Raw genomic sequence first — 25,133 nt, 5'->3', positions numbered from 1 at the left:
ACGGGCACCGTCGGGACAAGTTCTAGAAAGTCGATGACAAATTATAGGTCATTGCTAACCAGCATGGAGAATCGCATGTGCGCGAGCTGCACAGGTTTATTATTAGAATATACCTGCGAAAAAATGATAAGCTCATGATTTACTCCATCGACTCGCTGTGGTACATCGTGATTGCGACCCGATATCCGACACCGGCATTCTAAAAATCCCATTTGAAACAGAACGGTCTTGGTTTGAAAAGGTTGCTCAAGACGAAGGCGTGAGCATAGTAGAGGGGACGTACCGGTTTTCGGGAATTAAGTGTCAGCCATAAATATTTTTATTTATGTAAATTACAATCCCCAATTTGTGGTTCACGATGCGTTAGCGACCTGTCGCAGATATTTCAACAGTTCATCAAGTTCATTCAAAGTTCAGTCGTTGCGAATCGCGAATGAGTGCACTGCGCACGCGTATTGCGTAGGTTCGAATGTGGTTGCAAAGATGTATTTTGTACTTATGTGTGATTCCGAACAGCCGAGTCAGTTTGTTGCATATCTGACTCCGAGTATAGCTTACGTTAAATACCGATTTGTCTGTTTACAAGCGTATCGATTTATCTGATGTAATTAGCACCACAATTTCTCCAGTAAATCAAAAAAATGACTGATGCAAATAGTTTCCAACTCTTTGAAACCCCATTACTATATTCTCCGTTAATTCCTGCTAAAAAAAAGATGTACATTATACTATGCATATATATGCGAGCTGCCATACCGATTCGGATATTATACGCATACAATTTAGCGAGGTAGAAGATGTGTGAGCTTCTACACAATTCAGGGATGGGATAAATCCACAATATGTGTATTATGTCGCCTTGGGGCCAAACCTTGCCCTGCATAGTGTTTTCTGTCCGTTTTGGGCAACTCAGCTTATACAGATCAGCTTCTGTGACCGCGTAGCAATGGCGTTGGTCAGCAATATCCGTTCACTTTAACTGTGATCGATCCATTATACTTCATGAAACGATGCTAGTTAGTTATGCGTCGCCTGTCCACATGATTTCTAGCTGTTCAGCAGATTGCAAGTGGATTAGTGTTCATTCTGAAGCACTATAAGTAAGTGCTATACATTTTCAGTTGCATACTTATTGCTTAGTGTAGTAGACGTGCTGATCACCGGCTTTGGCGGTCTGGATCCGGTAAAGCTTTTTAATACCGGTATTTCCATCGGAGACGCGTCTTGATCTCGCGCCCGGTAAAAAACGTCCTCATTTCATTCTGTGCATTGAGGCACATGATTCGATCAATATGTATTTTGAAGCCGCGGTTAAAATGCACGCAGCCTAATTGCTAGGTTGGATTAAACGGATCGGGTTGATGCGATTCGTCGAGCAAACGAGAGACGGAGATTTACAAGAGCGACAAAAACATTGGATCATTTCTAAAAACCTTACCCTTTTCGGGTATCGCCAATCTGATGGGGAAAACCTATAGCCAAGATCTCATCTTTATTCCCATGAGATCTCTTAGATCCCTGAATATTTATTCCATTCCGAATGTGTGTTTATCATTAAAAATGATCTATATTCCTACCATGGGGTATGCGATCCCTCAATATGCCCTTATGGCCTTATTGATTATTGATAAATTTTGGGAAAAGAGAATTTAGTTCTCATGTAAACTTCAGTTGTTTCCGTTGTCTATATGCCTATTACGTAATATCTAATGAGAAATGCATGGAGAATGGCTGTACTGTACAGTCATATTTTGAACAACGTACGTTAGGAAGGTACTGAAGGAGATTGTGAACTATTTAACTTTTTCGAATGTGTAAATCGGATTACATGATTCCCTCCTTCACTTCCTCAGCGAATTTAGTTCTTGGCAGGTTAAAAAATATTTCATTTCGAAGTTTCTTTCATCCAAATAGCTTCTTACCTTGATTTTTCAAACAGTCAAACATGTCGCTATATACTTGGTCGCCAGAGTAGTGGAAAGTCCTCAGCAGAGATTGGATATCCAGCGATATCGTTGAGATATAAGAGGGAGCGTACTTCGTTGGCCCCGCCCAAACCTTCGGCCAGCTGTTGTTATCAACTAACACTTGAATAGAATATTCATATCGAAGTAAACCCGAATATTTTCGTCTGATACACGTCGGGGTCATCATCAGCAACTAGTAGAGAATTGGAAAAAAATTGTATATCAACAATCTTATCAACTTTTTGGTGTCTGAGTTTTTTATGCAGAATGCGAAGAGTGTTTTGTTATTGTGTCCATTGTGCACATGCTATACACAAAATCCGTCAGAAGTAAAAATGAAACTTTGAAAGTTGTTATCTAGTATGTAGTGTAGACTCTATCACTTGGTACTTCTTCCAAACGTAATTTCAGATGTTATCGAAACTAAATCGCTTAACTTGCTGGGCCGTTATCCAAGGCACGAGCAGTCTGCTCGAATGATATTTTTGGCATTCCAAGTCTGACAAAGTGTATTCCTTTGGTGAGAGCAAAAGATATACAAATCACAAGCGTAATTATCTCAAGTTGTTTTTGTACGAGAACCTTGAGAATACAATAATGAATGGCAACATGCGGTTACCGACTGCTCGGTAAGAGATGAAAAGAGACTCCGCGACAATTCACTACATTTGTTCAGAATGGAAATAGACAATTTATGCGTTGTAACGCGGGTGGAAAAGTCAAGGATACCTTCCATAGTTGGACTGATATAGTCGTGGTGACTTTAGGGCTGACAGATATTTTGAGTACTACATAAAGTGTGGTAGAGGTATATTCCTGTCATTTTCAAAATGCGATACGTGATCTAAGATAACGGAGGCACTTACATGGTATTCGGCTATCGGAAGAATGTCTCTCTGCGAAGTGAACTTCAAAACCTTGTTATAATTTACCGACCTAACATTGGAAAGTTCGTGTATACAAGTCGTCGCTTTTAACCCGTCAATTTTATCGCGGTCAAGCTAGTTGATAGTTATACGTGCAATAATTAGTGCAGTCAAGTTTCGCTATCTGTATAATAATACGTCTAACATAGTATGAGATTTTAATATAAAGCAGCCCTTAAACGCATTTCCTACAAAGTCGCGTTTGCAATGGTTAAATTGGTCATGACTACCGAGAAATAACACTTGTCACGGTTTCATGAATTCATGGTATCAGATTATGTTAATGTTGACAAAAGCAATATCGCTGGGTTTTACTATGTGATGGTAATACGTAATGCAGTCCCGTGACCCTATCCTTAGGTCGACCACCTCGTAAAGGATCATGTGATGTGATGATGCCAGTGAACTAGCCCCCTATAAGTTTATAAAATATATCGGGTTTAGAAACAAAGGAGGCTCGCATCGGCCATCCGCGTTTGGCAACGCTAAATGGAGGCTAGCGGTTGGCAACTCTTTAACAAAAAATACCGAGGTCAGAGTTTATATCATTTATGCTCTTCTCATTATGACCTGTGATCCACCGGAAAACAGTAATTCATTTCCGGATGATGGTTTCATGGTAAATAATTGGTTTTAAAGTAATGTAACCCTAATGCGGCGCTTACTCAAACGAACGATCATCAGTCTATTAGGTGCCGTATCTCGATATTGGGATCGTATATTTTACAATGCAGAAATATCTCAAACATGATCGGGGTCGAGTTGATGGCGGATACTGATAGTGGTTTTCTTTATTGACAGACATTAGTTACACCTCATTATCTATACGCGAAGTGCATTATGACAACATGTCAGTTTCCACCAATTCCAAATATGACAGTTCTGGATTACAACAACACCACCGATTCCACGCCGTGTTATAGGTACGACGCTGTAAAGTCGGTGAGTCACCAATTTGCGGTATATCGTGACGTTGACGTAACGTCTAATCCGATCGTATCTTTTGCAGTTATTTTTCACGTTCGACACGTACCAGTTGGTGAGAGTGGTGGTGACGTGGACGTTTTGCGTGTTGGGTATTTGCGGAAACGTGTTCGTGCTATGCGCTATCAAGAGAGGGAAAGAGAGCAATCATTTTCTGATGGTCAACCTCGCGTACGCGGATTTATTCTACGCGTGTTCGGTTCTGCCGCTAGGTGAGAAGGCTGCCGCATAAATGCGTCACTTTACAGCAGAGGTGCTTAAAGTAATCGGCATCGCTACTCGAGTTGAAGTGGAGGTAACGCGATAAATTTCTACTCTGTTGCAAGTTAAAGTAGCAGTTTCCAAGACATCTTAAAACTCATCCAGATGGAAATAAAAAATGAAGGTGAAGAGTACTAAAGTAGGTACTTTCGAAAAGTAGATTTGGTCGATGGGTCGCATGCTATTAGCATTTATATCGGAGGTGGCTACTTCAAAAATTTGAGAGTAGAAGTAGCAATTTCCATGACGTGTCAAAACTAATTATGGTGTATGCAAAACAAGTAGATTTGTTCGAAGGGGTTGCATACTTTTCGCAGTTAATCTCATGTGGTTACTATCGAATTTATACAAGATGCGTCTTCGCGACTAACGTAAAATGACGAATGACCCCTACTACAAGCAAGGTTTTCGAAGATGTTTTTATCGAGGATAATGCGGGCTGTTTCGTGCGGTACATGTGACTATTAAACTCGTAAAAGTAATGCAAACTTTTCAGCAGGGCATGGTATGGTATGGAATGGGGATTTTCCATACTCCATACGCGCCCAATCGTTCCATACCATTTGACAATTTTCCATACCGTAGCAACATGCGCCAATTCAGAGATTTCAAAGAAAGATAACAGTATCACCACGATATGATCTATAGCAGTGATTGTCAACCTTTTTAGCTTGCGGACCGGTAAATTTTTCCAAACAACTTCTGCGGGTCGGTGAACTTTCAAGAATCAAAATCAACCTAGAATGACAGTACGGCGAAATTATACAACGCATAGCAAATACCTGGATATTTAATGTCATGAAAGATAACGTCACTGTTTTTATATTACACCTGTCATGCTTGGTTCTATTAATGTATCTGCACGGCAAAGTAATGCGAAAACCATCAACTCGATTTTGATTGTTGGATTTCTTATGAAAACAATGCAACTTTAGTCTGTGCTAGATTCTATGATGACGTCAAATGTCGCTAGATTGTAGATTGTATATCGACAATCGTACATTGTTCTTTCAATACTCTACTAGTTGCTGACGACCACCCCTGACGAGTGTCAGCCGAAAATATTCGAGTTCATTTCAATATGAATATACTTTTCAATTGTATACTGAAGTTATGTACCTCCAAGAAGCTGTTGAACCATGAATATATAGAAAGATATATTACGCTTAGCGTATGCAAAAAGTGAACACATGCGTAGGCTACACAGCTTCTGCGTGTGGCAGCTATAGCAAGTTCATCTTCTTTTTCGATTGCCTACTTTTGGATACCTCCGGAAAAGCTCGTTTTAAAACAACAAAGCATTGAACATTATCGTTATTTCATTTCCCATTTACCGTGAAGCCTTGTCGGTCTCAGTTATAAAGCGTACATACACGAGAGCTGCTTGTGTGTTTCTATGTCAATAAAACCCAATTATTTCTTCAAGACGGTGTGTGGAACTGGACCATGCAGTGGTATGCAGGAAATCAACTATGCAAGCTTCTTCAAATGGCGAAGCAGTTTGGAATGTACTCCAGCGCGTTCATGATTCTGGTAAGCCAAAACCCGCGCTGTGGCTGAACTTCATTTGTGACTAAGCCACAATTGCGTAAAATGACTCGCTTTTCAATTGAAAATATGTCACTTCATATAACTCTTCACACTGCGTGGGTCTCTCGACGTCTGACATGAGTCAAACGCGTGTTGAAAATGTCACATGTTTCCCCGTCTGTCCTTAAAAGTCAATTGCGGTACCTAACCAGCAGCTTTTACCGAAGACATTGTGTAGCTATCGTTGTAAACCATAGATCAGTGGTTCCACAACCGGGGGTCCGCGAAGCATTTTCAGGGGGTCAGCAAAACCTCTAAATTTGTGAAATGATTGATAACCTAATCTTTATTTTATTTTTTAATTAGTAAAAGCATGGGACAGTTTCGCTTCATAATTGCTAAAACTTTAGGACTCACACCTTCAAAATGGTCGTCTGAGATGAAATATCCGACCGTGCAAATTAATTGTAATTGTCAAATCGCCGATAGTATGGCTACGCAAACATATTGCTGTTTGGAGATGTTTTGTCGGGAAAAAGGAATTGTTGGAGATAGTAAGGTCAAACAGGGTGACTTTGAAATCTTTGCAAAACATTTTGGATTTGTCAGTCTCAGCAAATTAGTAAACAGTCGTTTGAAATAGAAATTCCTGAATTTCTTTCCTATAATCTGTCCCAATGAAGGAATTGTAACTTCGCCACGAAATCCATTTTCCCCTGTGATATAACCACTAAATAACTTCAAGATCAGATTCTAAGAAATGGCTATAGGCTTGACGTGATATGTTCAATAAAAAATCACACCAAAAGCTGTCGTCGGAAGCGTTACGCGTTAATATTACATTCGCCACCAATATATCTTTGTGGAAATGGATATTCGATCGGCATTCGTTCATATCAAATTAAAGGTGTGGATTTTCAAGACAGTCAATACAACTGCAAAATTCGCTTCGAAATAATAAAAGTCTACCCAATTTTTATACATATATATATATATCGACTTTTCAATTAGATAAAATAAAAAAGGGCAAAAGAAAACAGGAGACGAAAAGAACATAAGATAATCAGTTTTGGGCTCGTGTTAAGCGTCTCCAACGTGGGCGGTCGTGGGCGTCTTCAAGCGAAAGCCCGCGTCGCGCTAGATCAGTCTCCTTTGTCGAGCGCCATGTTCTCCGATTCCAGCCACCTCTGCGCCATGGCTCCGTGGGAATGTGATTAATGATGGCGGCGGCTGGTTGCTCGTCTTGGTGCCGCACTAGATGGCCGATTAGACGGAAGCGTCGTTCAGCTGCCAGTAGACGGCATACATATCGTGTGACGTTATTTTCAAGAAAAGTCGTTTTGTGGCTGTTTATCACAGCCTACTATTAATATTTGCACAAGAAAGATGACGGTTGCACGATACTTGAGCTAATTTTCAACGAAAGCTCAAGGGGGTCCGCGGGGGTCTGTGACAGTCCAAAAGGGGTCCGCGAAGACTAAAAGGTTGAGAACCACTGTCATCGATCTTGTAGGCAGGGTCGACATTGGCATGGATTAAAAACTGAAGACGTTTAACCGCGTAATTTTTACACTGATGGCGAACCAAAAAGGTCAACACCTCCGCCCAGTCCTATAATATTACCTGTTCACGGATTTCGGTCAGCTGATGACTAAAATAAAAATAGGTCATAATTTTCGTCCAATCTTAATCACGGCCTCAGTGCCGAAAATAAAGGAGAGTGTATCGGTATCACTTTAATAATTATTCCATCATTTCAAAACACCGCAAGACTACGATACAATGAAAAGATAAGACGGTGTCGAAACAACTTGGAGTAGTCTGTGAAATCAGACACTCACCTGAGCCTAGGCGATGTAAATAAGAGGCATGCACATTTCGCATGCACACTGGATGGAAGGAAATAAGGGATAACATAAAAGGACTAGTGGTTAAAATGAATGACAAATGGGTCGCTAGGCGCGGTTGATGTGTCAGATCGAGGTCCTGTTGTAGTCTTGTGGGCTGACTAGTATTTATTCACAAAGCAAGGATACAAGTCTAAAATAAGAGCAATGTGGTTTTCTAAGACATCATCTTCAAAGTGAGAACAAATCTTAGAAGTAAGGACGGTATAGCAACACAGCCGACGAAAGAAGCTAGATCTTGATTATAACATATCAATTTCATTTATATCTTCTAAAGACGTTTTATGTCATCGCAATAGTTCCACACGTTGAGGATAACCCAATTCTATATAAACACTACCGATACCCATGTCTGTAATAACGTCTCTTTGTTCCAATTTTATCCATTCAATGCTACTTAGCCAATCATCCGCATGTAATACCGGCATTTAAAGGAATTTTAATCCACTTAGAAATAAGAACTGTACCATGTGTAAATGTTCTTACAGGCTTGATGTCTTCCGACGGTAGGCTTGATTTTAAAGGTCAACTGCATCTTACAGACAACTTCGCCTAATCATGTTCAGAATTTTTTTTCATACCGAAATTGCCGACTTTCCGTATTTCAAACTAATCGGAAATTGCCGTAATTTGGACTGAAAGTCCCAAAATTGGTATGTTTACAGAAAAAGCGAAATGTTCATTGTGACGTCATGTAGTTGACATCTCTTCTGACCGCTGCGGATGTATGCTATAGGGCTGGTGCTTTTGCAGTAGCAGGGCGATTATATTAGTTAGTTATCGCGGAGGTTTCGCTTGTAATGGATTCACCAAGTGAGTGCGATTACTCAGATGACGAATGTAAGTATGGTTTTTGCCCTTGCTTACGAAAGTAATGTTTAAACTGAACAGTGAACACGTATCAAGTGTTGGTGAGCTCAATCCCGTATCAGTGGAACTCCTTGCTGCTCTGAAAACGAGGGGTCGTTTGAGTATGATTATTTATGAATAACCTAAGGTTAGTAATATATAGTATGATCAGCCTGGCTTGTTCAGCTGAAGCCGCATGTCTATACCAAATGAAATACACCGGTATGTGTAATTTGGTGGAGTACCCTACCTCTTTTCAGTTATTAATCTTGGTATTATCAATTACAGGATAGAGGATGGAGGTTATTGCCAACTTATGCAAACTATTAGTGGGAGAGCAACTAACGAATTATTAGTGCATCACAGCATTACCAGGATTTCAATCAGTAGCTCAATCAGAGAGATATCTCACTATAGATATCAACAGGAATATTGTCATATAATTATACCATCTAGTTTGATGCATGAGCGAATGAGTCTCATTCACATGAAACGTTGAGTCGTGTGCCAAGTAATTACCAGTCAGTAACACAACAATTATGCTTTTCAGGAAGCTGAGAAAAACTGTGTACGGAAGTTTTGTTTGCTGGCCATTGGGATTCTGCAACACAAACCAACGAGAAATCCTGTCTGTACATCCGATCAAAATTCAAAGGATTTCAATTTTGCAATGCTTCGCGAAGGAATAATTGTATTGAAAATAATAAATGCAACATAACCAATCCATCAACAGTACTACTGTGTCAGGGAGAGAAATATAGTTTTGTGTCCAACAATAGCTTTTGTCCAGCAATGGCTTCAACTAATTTTCACGATGCCGCTAGTTGAATGAGGAAGCCATCGCAATAGACTTGGTCGACTCCGCCGTATCTGGTCTTGCTTGAATACATGCGTCAACTTCTTCATTGCAGGAATCTAAAGCAGGTGCAAAAACATTGCAGAGTTTTATTATAAAGTCGAATCAAAGGCAGTATACCAAATGCTGTTCCGAAGTATCATAAAAATGAAGGATTGCCAACTGCATCCTACCTAACTTTTAGACTGCTATGGTGATAGTGATACGTTTTAATCTTTTACTGAGCTGTCGATATCTTGAGAGATTTAGTCACTGATATCTGACAGTCTTCATTCAGTAACTTAAGTAACTAATATGATTATATGACTAAACATGTACACAAACAGAAGTTTATTTTCAAAAGTAATAGCAACTCTTCCATTAAAATGAGGTCTGCGACATAACCATTATAGATCATGAAGTCAGCAGGTTACAGACTCCTATTAACTAATGCCTTTATACATCTTTTTTCTTGATTGATTTTTAAGTGGCTTTATTTCAGACTACGTACACTTCTCTCAAAATTTTTCAAGGCATACTTATTTCAGTTATTTGCCTATATACAGTCCATCCTCAAGATTACCGGACCACGACTGATCTATCGATCTCGCTTCCCATGACATGCCGCCCTAGTTCTTGTCGCTTTCTTTTTCTATACTATCTTCTTTACTTTCATTCAGTGTGCACTGTGCATGCCTCCTCTTTACATCGCCTAGGCCAAGGTGGGTGTCAGATTCCATAGACTACTCCTTGTCGCTTAGACATCTTCTTGTCTTTTCATTGTATCGCATTTTTTGTGGTGTATTGAACTGATAAAATTGCTTATAAACCAATGATGATGATGATGATGATTGCACATGCACATGCGTGTAAACAATAACTACTTTGATGACTACCGTACCCCAGTCAATACTACTATAAACGGTTAGTTACACTCTTACAATACTATAGCTAACACAGTACATTTTCACTTACCGATTTTGGACACTTTGCATAGCTTTAGAAGTGCGTTCCTCTGCCATTACCACAATTTCACAGGTGCGTGAAAATAAAGTATGAACGGCACTACTGCAGTACGTCGGCACTACGTGTGAGAGTTTCCGTGGTCAGCAGTCAACTTTATTGCGCATATCGGATACGTCATTGAAAATGTCTCTGCCTTTGGTTCTCTATATGTCCGCACATTTGGTCTTAGCGGCGTCCGGTCGCCTGACGGTATACGGATGGATTTTGGCAGCGATGTAAAAACCTTGTGGGCACGGCATATTGCGTATTGGAGCAACCATACGCGACATAACATCTGACTCTATGAATCACCTCCTTCACAGCCTTCATGATCTCACTCAATGACTCAAATCCACAGCAAATCTAAGCAACGAATCCCACCTAACAGCCAACAGGAATAACAAGGATTTTTGTTGTGTCAACTACTTGACGTCATTTCACGGCTGGATGATTTCGGGTCCGTTTTTCGGAATTTCGATTTGTAATTTAAATTACTTGAAAACTATCATGTAATTTTCATTTTCATTATTTTTTTCTTATTCCTAACCACATAATCTACGAAATAAGCAAAAGTCTTTTCGGACATGCAGTTGACCTTTAATAATATTACACACAACAATGGTGCGTATCACCATTTCAGGTCTTGTGCACATAGACAGGATATGAATTTCGATATTGTTCGTAGGTTTCTTTGATATTCCTCCACTTGATGTCATTTGATGGCATTAGCTCTCTTTCAAATCTGCCCACATTGTATTGCAACCGTTCAGAACATCCCTGTATATACGCTGGAGTACGCAGATCTGAACCGTTATTTTCTTTACCCGCATACAGGTTATTAGCCTCGACCGCGCCATCACAATATCTTGCTCGGATAAACCCAAGCCCGGCAGGACAAGGCTGATGGCAGCCGCTGGGTGGTTTTCGAGTGCTATTTGTGCAATACCCGCGGTAAGCGCGTGTTTTTATCAAACTCTTTTGATAGCGGTTTAAGCAATATGCTGACTACATTGCAAATACCGTCCTTACCGTAATCCTTATGTTCCAGTAATTATGATGGCAATTGTGAGATACATTTTCATACCACCGACACTCACTACCCACAGTAGGTCAAACTGCAGTAACATCACTGCTCCCCAATGCCCAATGATGGTAATATATCAGACTAAAGGCTTACTGCCTGTCTCTCTTGCCCAAAATAATTTTATTTCCAAATTCATATCCAATGAATTTTTTATGAATTACATGTCAGCTCAAATGTTGCTGTAGACCGGTCTGTTATTTCAGGATGTTTAACCACGGATTGATAATATTACAGTTTTGAGTTTTCTAAGTTGGAGAAGACGGCGTCTAAAAGGTCGGAAGCTAAAATTATTTGGTCATTAAAAGGCCATTCATCATTTCCAATGCCATATTACCCGGGGTTATGATATCCACGGGTGGTAATACCGGATGCTGCTATATTAGCGTGGCGTATCGACGCGGTATGTGCTCTCTAATGTCCTTCGGACTGGCTATTATTTGCGCCGCCAACGCTATCTTGGTCGATGAACTCTGTCGTGAGGTTGAGCTATGTTAGTTTAAATCGGGCTATTTTTGTTCTTTCACGACCCAGAAGTTTTTATTTGTTGTTGTGAAAATCTTAATATGAAAATCGGAAAATTTTTCCAATCTCATTCCTTATCTCGCTATTGCCCTGAAAATAGCGTGTTCTCACTGATTATTGATGATGCAGATCCGTATTCTATTATCTACATCAGGGGTTCTCAACCCGCGGCCCGCGGGCCGCATGCGGCCCGCAGACGCTTTTTCTGTGGCCCGCGAGATCTTTCAATGTGATCGCAATTCCTACCGGCACAGTATTGTTGCATACGGTATCAATTTAGCTACTAAAGCTCTCTTATCGCTAAGTCTCTGTTTCGTTTGATTTATTCTCATTCTTCAATGTTTCCTGGTTTCTTGATATATGGTCGAGTTTAGATTCTTATTGTTCTGAATAGGTCTTCGGACAGTTCCATCTCGAGTTACACATATCACCCGATCTTAGAAAAAAGCGTTGTTAGCTAGGTCTCAGGCTAAGCAATCCATATTTTGAGGCATTGTTGAGATTGCCGACGACGATAAAAACACATGGTTCAAAATTGCTTGGTATATCGCTTACCCATGAAATCTGTTAGAAAAGGTGTTTCTCCAACAAAACGTTACTATACTGTGCGAATCTCCGCTGTTTCCGGAATTTAGCAGCAAGGACAACTTCACCTAACAAATTTCGAAGCTGCAGTTGTCTAATTCAACCGTGACAAGAAGAGTAACAGCAATGTCAGTTAATCTTTTGTCGCATGTTTTGAAACACGTTGCCCCGTAGACTACTTTAACCTAGCATTGGACAAAATCTACGGACATTGCAACGCTAATTGTATTGCGATATTCCATCAGAGTGGATATATTTGTAGACGTAATGCTGGCTGGGTAAACGTGGGGAGAGGGGACTAGCAAACAACATCAACTTAACAAAGCTGACTTCTGTAACTATTGGTGCAGGGCACCAGCCATGGAAGGAAAGGAGAATGGTTGATTGGTTTGCTCAGAAATTACCCCGGACATGGGACTTCTTCTCCTATCACTGAGAGCCCAAAGTGACAATGGCCTCTGTGAAGAAAAAGTTACCGTAGTTGTATACTTGCCCGCTCACGCATTGAAACAGAGAGTTCAGTTCTCTGGTGCAAGGGTTTGAAGGTGCACATACCGACTTGAGAACGAATGCAATGCACGCTTCATGAAGAGATTTACTTGTTCCGTCGGAAGATGACACAATCTCACTAGAAACAGCAACTGAAAGCTTACGAACGCTGTCCATTATGCTGTAGAATGCATACAAACTAAATGTCCATAGACGACTGGTAAATAGGCTATATTAGCCTAAATATAATAGTATAGTCCACAAATATACGGTAATAATGTTCTGCGGCCCGCAGCGCTTTTTGCTGTTAAAATGCGGCCCGTTACGCAAGGAAAGTTGAGAACCCCTGATCTACATGTTTGGTCTTCACCCTATCGAGAAAAATAGTATAGCGCTGTAGATCATTTTTGGCAATTTACGAAAGGTTATCGAACATCATGATAGTATAGCGTTCGGTGTTATAAGCATGGTAGAATCAAATATAGATATATCGTCTGGGCGACATTCCATGAGATATTTTCAGCTTTAAAATTCCTGCAGCTTGACTTAATCTATTAGTATGTGGCTGCACCGTGAACCAGCTGGGGCGCTTTTGAATTTGACTGATGAGTTTAAAATTATTAATCGACCTTTGCTGTCGCAGCGAAATCTTCCGTATGCGAGTACGATACACTCATCGCAAAGTGCCGCGTGACAAAAATATCACCCGTGCAATTACTAAGTATTGAATTCACACAAGACGCGCTAATTTTTCAGACTGTCTTTTTCTCCACCTGCGAAGTCACGACCTGCGAAAGGCTCACTCTGCGGCAGTGCGTGGACAATATTGCGGTGTCCCAAAAGTTCCTGCAGCCGTACCGCGTTTTCACGATGGTTGTGAGCTTCTTGCTACCATTGGGAGTCACCATTGTATCCTACACAGTGATTAGCTGCCAAATTAACAAGATGATACGGAAGGATGTAGGTCAGTGACATACCATTGCATTGCCTTGATTGAATGCATATAGAAAGGTATACTTTCGGAATTCCTTTCACATTTTTTGTACTTTCGTTTTTGACTATCCTATATATCAGAGGTCTCAAACTCAAATGTGCTCGCGGGCCAATTTCTTAGTTTTGATGACGCCGCGGGCCGCACCACCAATAATAGGGATGTTCAACGCAGAAATTCCAAGTAGACCTTATTCGACGGGAGCTTGAAGACAGGCATTACAAACCATCATGAAAATATAATCTACTATTCACGTTGACACGAAAAAAATCATATTTTCAAATATTTTAATAAAATTGTTTTTATGCCGGGCACTATTCTTTTCAAATAATGAGTTATAGACATGCGAGAGGATGCATCATGAGTCATGACATCGTCAAACTGTCGGGTTATAATATTGCAGCTACAGTGGACCTTTGACCTGCCACAATTTTATGTAGAATATTTTTAAATCTGCTGAAGATTGATCTGATATCAGAGCATTTGAGCGGTGTAGCCTAATCCGGGTTATGATATAGTCGTGATAAGTAGACTATTGTTACTATGTCATTGCCAAAGTCAAATTAAATCAGCGTCAGATTTTGCCTTCGATTATTATTGGAACATGTCAATAACAACTTGAATATAATCATTATTGAGCCATAATAATAGCATTTGTTTCTTAACCTTAGCGATCGTACCCATCGTGCTTCCAATAAGATTTCTCGGAGTCCCTGTTCATTTTCCACACAATTTCTTACTGTACCCATATTAAAGTTATAGAAAACCCACACACGTAAATTCGCGAGCGGCGCGCAGACCATTTTCCGGTTGAATAAATTAGTCGAAAAAATATTCCACAGCATACAGGCCTGATTCCTCAATGCATCGCATACCCCATGATGTGGTGTTCCGTACCCCGAAGGGGTCTACGGGACCTGGTTAAGAGCCCCTGGAATAGAAACGTCCAATCGTCGATGAATTCATTGGTGTTACAGCTGTTGAGCGTACTACTACCTTACTCCCCACCGATAATGACATGGATAAAGAGATCCGACAACACCCAACATGTAACCAACTATACGTTACGGGGGTAATGCCGATGGTTGCCTTACGGTATGGCCCATACTGACCTGATTAGATAGCTATATATAGCATACGCAACGCAAACTACGACCTTTTGATATATTACTATTCTCCATGACAGTTTCATGGATTGTTGTATCCGTAGGATTGCTAGTCACCGTTCCGAGTCGCAAGTCCTTCTCTGCTTTTAACGTTTGACTCCACCTAACTCGAGTCATTTTTATTGAATCACCTAGTCAATCCGAAATCGAGTCATTTTACGAAAGATCGCACAAAACCAATTCACAATTTTCAGTCACGAATCATCAACGGGTCATGTTTCATCATCATGAACTAAAAATGTGACGTAATAGCTGAACTTCTACCGCATGGTAGCTATTAAAAGGGACGTGATGGTGTAGTTTGTTGAGATTTCAGTGTTTTTATAGTAGTTTGAGGGTGAACTTCAAGTTCTTATATCTAAAATAGATATGTGGCACTCGAATATATTGTCGAATACTTGAAATTCCCGAATGCCGTCGCGGGCCGCGTGTTTGAGACCTCTGCTATATCAACGTATTGCTATGGATTCAAGGCTCGCAGGAACAAACCTGATGACTACAGCAATCTTGTTTTACCTGAAAAACGGAAGATTTTGAGCAAAAAATATCAAAATTTTAAAATTGTTTGACCAAAAAAACTTAATTTTGTCCTCGGGCATGCAAATTAGGTGTTTTCGCACAAATTGTTAAAATTGCACGACTTATCTTCATTTCTGGTTGGAACTGTTTGTCCTTCCGAAGTAGTTTGGTCTGAAAAAACGTTTTTGACTTGAAAACTGACAAATTTTTACATGAAAAAACTTGTATGTTAGCAAAATCTGGCCGTATGAAGAATTCCAGTAGTGACACCATGCATTATGATAGAAATAATTAAAATTTGTAGTAGTACAACGAAAGATACTTTCCTACAGTCTCGGGTAGAAAGTGTCTGTCTTTACTTGGTAACTTACCAAGAATGGATAAAGAACGCTCAACAGCAGCAGTTGCTGGCTGACAACACTGAAGTTGTGCGTACACTGCTGGTGACACACCGTGTTGCTTCATTCTGACAATGTTGTCTACATCACAATTTTTCATCATGCGCTTATTGACATAAGAACCATGCAATGCCCAAGCAGTCTTGCTTCAATTACGGATATCGCGGTACGTTGGCCATAACACCATGTCTCCGATTTGTTTCATTTGACCGTTTAAGATTCGCAATGAGCGGACCATTAGCCGTCTACAACGGTAGGCCTCTAAAGTGGGCTACAAGCTGTAAAATATCAAATAATAACTTCACTGACAGTGCAAAATCTACAATACAAACGAAATGCAGGGGTCAAAAAAATTTAGACTTTGTCAATAATTTCGAAAAATTTTTGACCTACAATTTTGCCAAAATTTTGACTTATTTTGACATGCCAAAAAATTCGCCCTTCTGACGACTATGGTGACTCACAAACCATTTATTGACCTGACTTCACGTGTTAGATGCCATATCTCTTAGTACTAACTTAAGATGCTTCGTCTTTTCAACTTTACTTCTACTTAATCACAAGTGGTTCAAACCTACACTCTGAGCATTAATTCTATGACAACAGGTTTAAGTTTAAGAGGATGTATCGCTGTGAAGGTTTACTCAATGCAGTTGCGCTCCCAAGGACATTGTCATTTGAGCGCGCATTTACAGAGTATCGGAGCTGGCCAATCGCCCGGTTGTCACCCATGTAATATAGAAGAAACTGTTGACGATTTCATCATACAGTGCCCAACATATGAATTCCATAGGACGTTCCCTCGCTAGATATATTTCTAGGAATATTTGTTTTTCTGTGAAGAATATGTGTCAAATTGCCATATTATTTCGAAATATGTATATTGGAATCTGTCATTATATGTTACCGCCTTATTTAAATTTTATCGACAGTGATATATCTAGGGTTGCATTTAAAACAAACGGTGTTTTAAACAAAGGCCTTTTAAAAAAATTGTGTTTTATTAAGCTGTAAAATTGTAAAATCATGTCATAATTATGTAAACACTTTCCAAAATCATGTTGTATGAGCCTACAGACAATTACCACCCGATATACCTGACGTATTGGATATGGGTTGGTTGGGAACCTTAAAATAGTCGGTTCAACAGCTATAGTACGTAGATGTTTCGTCAAAGGAACTGTATTTACCCTATATTTGCAATTATCAATGTCAATCCCATATGACGTCACAATTGGATATTCGTGACGACATGGCTTTAAAAAAATAAAAAACATGTTTTACATTGTAGGGCCTTGTTTTGAACATTTTTGTTTTTAATTGATTTTTGTTTTAAATGCAACCTTAGACATATCAAGGACTCGGCGCACAAGACCCAAAGGTGATGTGTGTAGCTGTTTTTCACCTTCCAAACGATAACTAACTCACCTTATACCTTACAATTAACATCTGACGAGATTTAAAACAGGAAGTCTGCCTTGAAATTTTTCGGTTTAAGCACTAATACTTTAACCACGCCGACGGTAGAATAATAAACACAAGTGTTCAAGTCATCAGCTGAAAAAGGTCCCGACATTGACCACTGTAACACTTAAAATTCTCTTCAAACGTTTGTTGATTCTTCCGCTATCCATCCATGCGTGGGATTGTTGTATCAACGATAACGAAAACCATAAAGCTTATTCCCTTCCAGAGCTAACCGGAAAATCCGATCAGGGCGGATGGAAAGCGTTGATCAAAGCCAAAAAAAGAACGTGGACGATTGAATTCGTCACAACTTTAACATTTCTCATCTGCTGGGGACCATACTACGTAATAGGCATCATGCATTGGTTTCTTCCTGACGATGCCTACACGGAATCGTTATTGTGGGTGAGTCGCACCAAGATTGCACAAGGTACACAGTTCCTTTACCCGTCATTTTCTTATTTAGACCGGTCGTATCGCGTATTTAATGATGTATTTGAATTGTATTCTGCATCCGATCGTATTCGGGGTGTTCATGAAAAAAGTGCGGGAGGCATTCCTGGTTTGTTTGCGATACCCAATCAAGCTGGCGTCGAAGATTACGGAGACGTGAGTTCAACTATGCTACAGTTTTACCGTCTGTGCTTTTGAAATTCTAGTCGATTTCGCGTGTAAGCGTCTGATGCTCATTACTAATTATGAAAATGGATCATATTGAACGCTAACCATAGACGCGTTCAATGCAGTCATCGATGGTACTCAATTAGAACTAGAAGCAACATCGTAAATTTCTACTGAAGTAGGCCTATACAGGTTTTGGTAAAGATTTCCAAGAAAATCAAAAAATAATTATTCTATTCGACTCGTTTTGCCAAATAAATGGGAACTGTTTGGTCTAAATCCATAACCACTTGATTAAGTAGAGCAAGAAGGTAAAACCTACATGACTACTCCGAATAAGTATACCTACCTCGTTATTGACCGTATCTGATTCGAAGTACAGTAATCGATGGTGCTATAGCGGTACTCTTGTAGAAAGGAATCGCTCTGTCTGTACAGTGAACATGCACATACTTGAACTTGAAAAATTACTCGTGTTTCTACACTGCAATGCATATTCATTTGGTGATCGCAATAAGGGGTATATTTGCCTGTAATGGTATTTGTTATTATTTCATTCGTGAATTTTGGGTGAATCAATCCTAACTATAATTCCAGCGTTACAAAATGACTAGTTGGTAAGCATAGTAGAGTAAGTCGTAAGTAAACTAAGCCGAAATAAAGCACTTGAATATGTCATCCGTGTATTCGGTGACTTACAAAACCTAGAACGAAAGTGGGCCGTGCTGCTAGTTAGCAGATCAGGAATCATAATAAGGAATATCGGCCTGGTGTAAATGACCACCATAGTAGTCGACGCACCATGGTTACGAAAAAAACACAATTTAAATAAGTAACGCCAGTGGCGAAAAGTATTCAATTATTGCGTCGCTGGTCACATGTACTGCCATTGTAACAAATCAAACGGTGACGCAAAAAATGGGCGCAACCGTGTTACGTCGTCTCGGGTACAACACACAGTAACGATCGTAATCGCTGCGATTAATAATAGGCTATCTTTCGAAGTTTCTGAAATGTGTTAACTGTCTTGACGCCACGGTCAATCTAATCTCAATCTGAGCTGCAAAACCAATCCTTATGAAGATGCAAGGACGCAGGGCTTGCTAAATTCTGATCCTAGGCCCGAGCATTAAGGGGACACTGCGCGTTGAGAACGTGCAACAGTGAACATATATGCCTGCCAAAAATTTCGCAAAGGGCTAAATGATGCGTGATTGCGACTACAACATATTTTGAGCGCAGTGCCCCTTTAAAACTGAGCCGAATTCAGTAGGACAACTCGATCAGGCACACGCTTTAATTCAGCAAATTTACAGCTGAAAGTTGGATGCTGGTGCGTTGAAAACCGTTCACAAACTTTTGTGTATACAGGCCGCCTCAATCCAATTCGCAACCGAGAAGCCCATCCTTGGAAATGGAACTTATCAATCGCAACAACAACAAGTTGACAAACGACCATACCAAGTTACTGCAGATGTCCGAGGGCGTATGCTGAAGAGAGGGAAGACCGAATCCCGGCTTCGTTGCCAGCCAGATAAGGAAATATCACGGATCATGGACTTGATAATCCAGAGACGGTTGGAGGCTTCGCTGAACCAATATCGTCGATTACATTCCTTACAGGACCAGTGGCAGTTTGTTGCGGAACGAAAGTATATGCTACTTTTTAAACGGCTTACACGCAAAGTCATTGCAAACTCTCGGCAGCATTTACCGGAGATCTGGGCAGGAATCCGGATGCGAAGTACGCCCTGAAGTCTTGTACAGTACCGCGGATCAGTGTAAACTGAATTTCTGACTTGAATTCGCGCATTTGTGGCGAATTACTTCTCTAGCATTTTCTACAATCTCCGCAAGGTAATCTTGTGAAGCGACGCTATTATATATTGCACAAGACACTGTGCTATAACTTTTACACTGCATACCATACTACCTCAAGTCATAAGTGTTGCTACTAGTCGTTGGCGTTCGCGGTATGAACAGAGGGGCCCGAAATAGTCAACGTTGGTTTGGTACTGAAGTATTATGTGAAGTAATGCCCCGAATCTTTACTAAATTACAAATATCGATTTCCAAGACATGTCAAAACTATTTGAAGTTTAAGTAGGAGTAGAAACATGAAAGCTGGAAAGGTACCTGGATAAGTACTGTATAGTTTGAAAAAGATATAATTGGTCGAAGCGTCGCAAACTTTTTGGCAGTTAATTGGAGGTGAAATTTGTCGGAATTGCGTATGTATCTTAGCAATTAATGCAAAATGACCGTTGACACCACAAATAGTTGCAATTTTAGGATTATTTCTCAGTTGCGGGGCCGGGGATACAGGGCGAATTCGCCCGGTTGTTATGACAATTTCACTCGGCAAAGTTATGAAAACACATCCCAAAACCATTCACTAGTTTGCAAAATCCAAAGTTGAAAAGGTCATTAGTTTTGTATAGAAAACTGTGAAGCAGAGGTAGAAGTATCTAAAACCATAACTACTTGAGTATACAGTGCAAGTGGGCAATCATACTGAATAATAAAAATACTTCGTTAATGACCACCTGAAGGTATAAAGCACCACAAACATATCCAGTACTTTGCATGGAACCCACATGTTCAGCACCACGAGTTCAGCATATAGGGAAACTATTTGTTGATTTCATCACGATTGTGGTTTGCCAGATTCTGTCAGTGGTCATATTGCAATTTATTGTGGCATAACAACGCGCATGTTTCTGAACATCTTGAGTGATTGTGTGAAGTTCTATAACTGATCAGCATTGTCAAGAACGATATTTTGTGAAGCATGCAGCTATCTCGCGAGATTTAGGAAATTAGACTGTCCGGCTATAGCGCATAATTTTATGAGCATTTAACAAAAGCCTCCTAGTTATTGATTATTATATTGATCAATGGCAAGTTACATGATGCAGCCAGATTCATGATTAATACTATCGTGACTTCATCAAATGTGAAAAACTGCTGATAGTAACGCTAGTAGAGGTCATCATATCGATTCGAAAGGGCGCGGAACATTCTATAGTGGGTAGCCGTAAGCGGGAAAGGCTCAAGCAACATAATCCTCACATACATGCGATTAGAATCGATAGCCGAACCATTATCGCTCAAGTTACGGTAGAATTGTCGATCGTCGGACGCTTTTTTCCCTTGTGAACCTGATTCTATATCAAAACGCTCCCTTACGTAACTTCAATGGGTTCGAAGTTAGTTTTGCTAGTGAAGTATGGCCTGTTCGCAGCACTTCATGGCGAATATCCAGCCCGGTCTGACGACATATGTACCCTGTCATTTTGCAGCACTTTCATAACAATTGATATACCACCGAGCTTACGGGTAGTATTGTAGGGTCGTCAACTCCAAACAGGTCGCGGGCCACTTTTTAAAATTCGTTGAGGCCGCTGGCCGCATGAATTTAATATCGAGGTAAAAGGCTACGCAGCTTGACTACCACGTTTTTATAACATTACGTCAGAGAGAGAGAGAGAGAGAGATCAGATTTATTTTCGCCTGCTCCATCGAGATGCTTTGACGATGGAGATGCGATGCGACCTTAAAGTAAGGCCATCTAGTCTGCACCACCGTATTTTTCTCCTCCGCGCTATCCGTGGATGCTGAGCACCTAGCTGCGGATACCAGTTTTCGAGTCTTTGGTCTGACTCGGCCGGGGATTGAACCCACGACCTACCGACCGAGAAGCTGGACGCTTAACCATTACACTATCTCACTCGGTCAGTACAACGCCATGCTTTTTATCGTACGCGACGGGCATAGTTGTCAGAATAGAATATTATTTTATTAAAGAAATGTTAATGAAACAAAAAATGTCATGAGCATCACTTTCATTCTATTTTGAAATGCGAGCTGCGCTCGATACCTGACAACACTTTTCAGCGTCTAGCGAATCGATATGAGGTTAGCTGGACGCGGTACTTGATCTTGTGTCGAAGCTTCAAGTCGCTTTCTAAGCGTCTCGGTCTTGGCAGTGTATCAGCCAATGGACGTCTAGGCAATATGCCCATTCATATCAGCTAGCTCTCCCTCTATGGAATGCTATTGCCACCGCGAATCCGTATCAGCTAATGAGGGATAGTGATGTTGGGTACAGGAGAATAGCTTATCTTGAACAACATCAATATTTTTGAACCGAAATTAATTTTAACATTTCAAAATGCTTTACGAAGCGTTCTCCTCAAATCTAAAATCAGGTCGCGGGCCGCAAAACATGACCTCAAGGGCCGCGTGTTGGTGACCCCTCTACTAGATCAATGGTTACAAAACGTTTTCGACTCATCAGCCCCTTAACGCTACAGGTCAGCAGTAAAGAAGTTATTCTGCGTTTCTGTAGTACTCTATAGTAGCTTCATATACTAATTTCACTGTCGCAAGTAGTCTTGTTTGCGTATACTACTTCTACTTCAACAGTTTTTGGATGGTGAAATACTAGATCTTTAATCCGTAGATTTTGCATGAACTTCATGGACGTATTGCTTGCTAAAAAGTTGCAGGTAATCATAAAGAAGTTCAGATTGTACAATGCAGTGAGTCACATTTTTTGGAATGTGACCGAAATCTGAGTTTGATTAACATTTCGCAACATTCGTATGACATAGTGAAGGTGCAGACAACGAGTTGTGCGCTAGTCAGTTCTGAAACACGACTCTTGACAAAAAGGTCATAGATTCTGTTCAGTTTATGTCACTAAAATTTGTGATAATTTTAATGCAGAACTGTTTTGTACTGTGCACGTCAATGGTTTCCGTCCTTTTTCTAGTCACGAACTCATTGTAGGAAATTACACGTTCGCATGCATCTGAATCATCCAAACCTGCGATTGATTTTGCAAAATAAAGCACTGAACATTGAACGACAATGTGCGCCCTTAGTATGCGAATAACACTTATATAGGCTACGTTTTTGTTGTGTCACCTAGATTTTACCCCATACGACTGCAACTAATGACCTTATCGTTATAATGCGTCACTGTACTTTCATCGGCTCATCCTCATCATGTCCGACATTAGCTATCTCTCCCTCCCCTCTACCAAGCCCGTCTGCTGCCTGCTCAGTTGCAGCTTTCTACAGAAACCAACTGTCAGACCAATTTTCAATGACATCAAGCCGATTTGTGTACAGCTGGGACGGACAAATCTTTAATATTAATCAATGTTTTCGTAACAACTTTTCGAAACAGTTTTTGATGCTTAACATGTTAGTGGAGTGTATCGTGTATTATAGTTAGTCAAGTCGAGTACCTGTGTGGGTCGGCAGAGTTGGTCAGTAACGAAGTACCTCTACTTTTTATGAGGACTCGGATAGCTTTTTTTGCGTACTTTTACTACTTCTCAGTGTTGAGATCAAGTCACTATCCTCGAGTTACAAGTCATTTCGAGTCATTGTAAATTTTGACTCGAGTTAAGTCAAGTCAATCGGTTTTTGAATGTGACTCGAGTCAAGTCAGATCTCTCGATTTTTGGAGGTGACTCGAGTCAACTCGAGTCAGGTCAAGTCACTCAATTTTTGGAGGTTGAAATAGACATGCAAAAAGGCGGCGTATAGCTCACGCATACGCAGAATTGCTAAATTACATAAGTACCCTACGTCTATAATAGAGAATAGAATGCGAAACCTCGGATAGTGGAAACGAATTGATATGATGCACTACACCATTACATATCCATGGATGACAATTTAAACCGGCGCCAATTATTGTTATTGTTAATATAGTTAAAACATTGGAATAAGTGGCGTCTATCGCAACTACAGGCTTTTTGCGCCACGGACAGAAACAAGTTAAACGCTACAGAACGTTTAAGATCTATAAGGGAAATATAGGTACACATGTGCACATGAAAAGTTTAAATAGGTTTTACAAAGTTGCTCGCGTCGATCTATCATATTCAACCACATACGGCGGTACTTGTGGGTCAGGATGCAGTGTTGGGATGACTCGAGTCACATTTTTCCTATGACTTGACTTGACTCGAGTCATTTTGCTAAAATGACTTAACTTGACTTGACTCGGCGTATCAGAAATGTGGATTGACTCGTGACTCGGAGAAAAATTCACGAGTCAATTTCAAGTCATCAAGTAATCGGTGTCGATAAAAATCACTGTCTCTTGCATATGTTCGGATTGTTCGCGAAAAGCTGGTGTAACCCGTGAGAGCAACCAATCATTCAATGATCGTACCTTTTATTGAGCCTTCATTGTTCTCTCACAAATAAATTGATCGCAAACAAAGTGATCGAAGCTTACACCATACGTTGTCTTAAACTAGTATACAGTAGTAAAGTAATTTAATAGCAACATTTCTATTCCTGTTCTCCGTTCTTACCTTGACCAAACCTGTTGTTTTATTGAAATTGAATTCGAATATAGTTTATATAGTCCTCGACCATTGGCGCTGGCTTGAATTGTCTCATATCAATTTGTAGATGGATAATGTATTGCATCTTATCAATTCGTTTCTCTATTTTGGTTGGTAACTATAAACCAGGGCTATGCACTTACTTACGTAGTTTAGTAGTTCTACGTATATGTGAGCGATACAGCGCCTTCTTACGTGAATATTTAACTCTGTATTCGTTCATCGGTTCAAAATCAAAGACCACTCAATCTGTATTTCAGACAGCTAGCAAAATGCAATGACGTAATCATGCCTCATACTTCGAAAAGGCAATTTGACTTGAATTTCGACTTGACTCGTGACTTGACTTGACTTGACTTGACTCAAGTCATCTTCGAAAATTAATTGACTTGACTTGACTCGAGTCAAAATGTGCAATGACTCGAAATGACTCGTGACTCGAAGGTAGTGACTTGATCCCAACACTGTCAGGATGACGAGTAATATAAACTATGTTCGATTTCAATTCAGATCAAACAAAAGGTTTGGTTAAGGTGAGCACCGGGCACCAATAACCTCTGACCAGTCTTAGAACAGAGGTGGATACTTTGTTATTATATTGCTTTCCAGTTACCTACAACGTACGCTGTAAGCTCCAATCCCTTCGTTTACGA

At 40.2% G+C, this 25,133-nt stretch overlaps 1 protein-coding gene and 1 long non-coding RNA gene across 2 annotated transcripts; one reads left to right on the top strand and one right to left on the bottom strand.

The window, feature by feature from the left end:
• LOC145457930 (gonadotropin-releasing hormone receptor-like) lies at positions 1-20,831 on the top strand. The gene is made up of 8 exons (XM_080336224.1): positions 1-3,835; positions 3,903-4,089; positions 5,565-5,671; positions 11,099-11,215; positions 13,701-13,908; positions 17,712-17,890; positions 17,952-18,094; positions 19,478-20,831. The coding sequence occupies exons 1-8, from the start codon at positions 3,734-3,736 to the stop codon at positions 19,599-19,601; spliced, it is 1,167 nt and encodes a 388-aa protein (XP_080192350.1). The 5' UTR covers positions 1-3,733; the 3' UTR covers positions 19,602-20,831.
• Positions 9,082-10,776, bottom strand: LOC145457932 (uncharacterized). The gene is made up of 2 exons (XR_013921009.1): positions 10,235-10,776; positions 9,082-9,339 (listed from the first exon to the last, which is right to left on the bottom strand). It is a non-coding gene; the product is annotated as an uncharacterized LOC145457932 (long non-coding RNA).
• Positions 20,832-25,133: the final 4,302 nt, after the last annotated feature.

The sequence above is a fragment of the Botryllus schlosseri genome, chromosome 15 (assembly GCF_051294905.1).
Source record: "Botryllus schlosseri isolate E-star chromosome 15, Bs_hap1, whole genome shotgun sequence".
Taxonomy (NCBI): domain Eukaryota; kingdom Metazoa; phylum Chordata; class Ascidiacea; order Stolidobranchia; family Styelidae; genus Botryllus; species Botryllus schlosseri.
Note: the sequence above shows the minus strand (reverse complement) of the source record. Positions and strands in the feature narration are given on the sequence as shown.

Excerpts from the sequence above, each read along its gene's own strand:
- LOC145457930 (XM_080336224.1), top strand. The coding sequence starts at position 3,734 with ATGACAACATGTCAGTTTCCACCAATTCCAAATATGACAGTTCTGGAT. Across the intron at positions 4,090-5,564 it reads GTGTTCGGTTCTGCCGCTAG|ACGGTGTGTGGAACTGGACC; the intron begins GTGAGAAGGCTG and ends TATTTCTTCAAG. Across the intron at positions 5,672-11,098 it reads CCAGCGCGTTCATGATTCTG|GTTATTAGCCTCGACCGCGC; the intron begins GTAAGCCAAAAC and ends ACCCGCATACAG.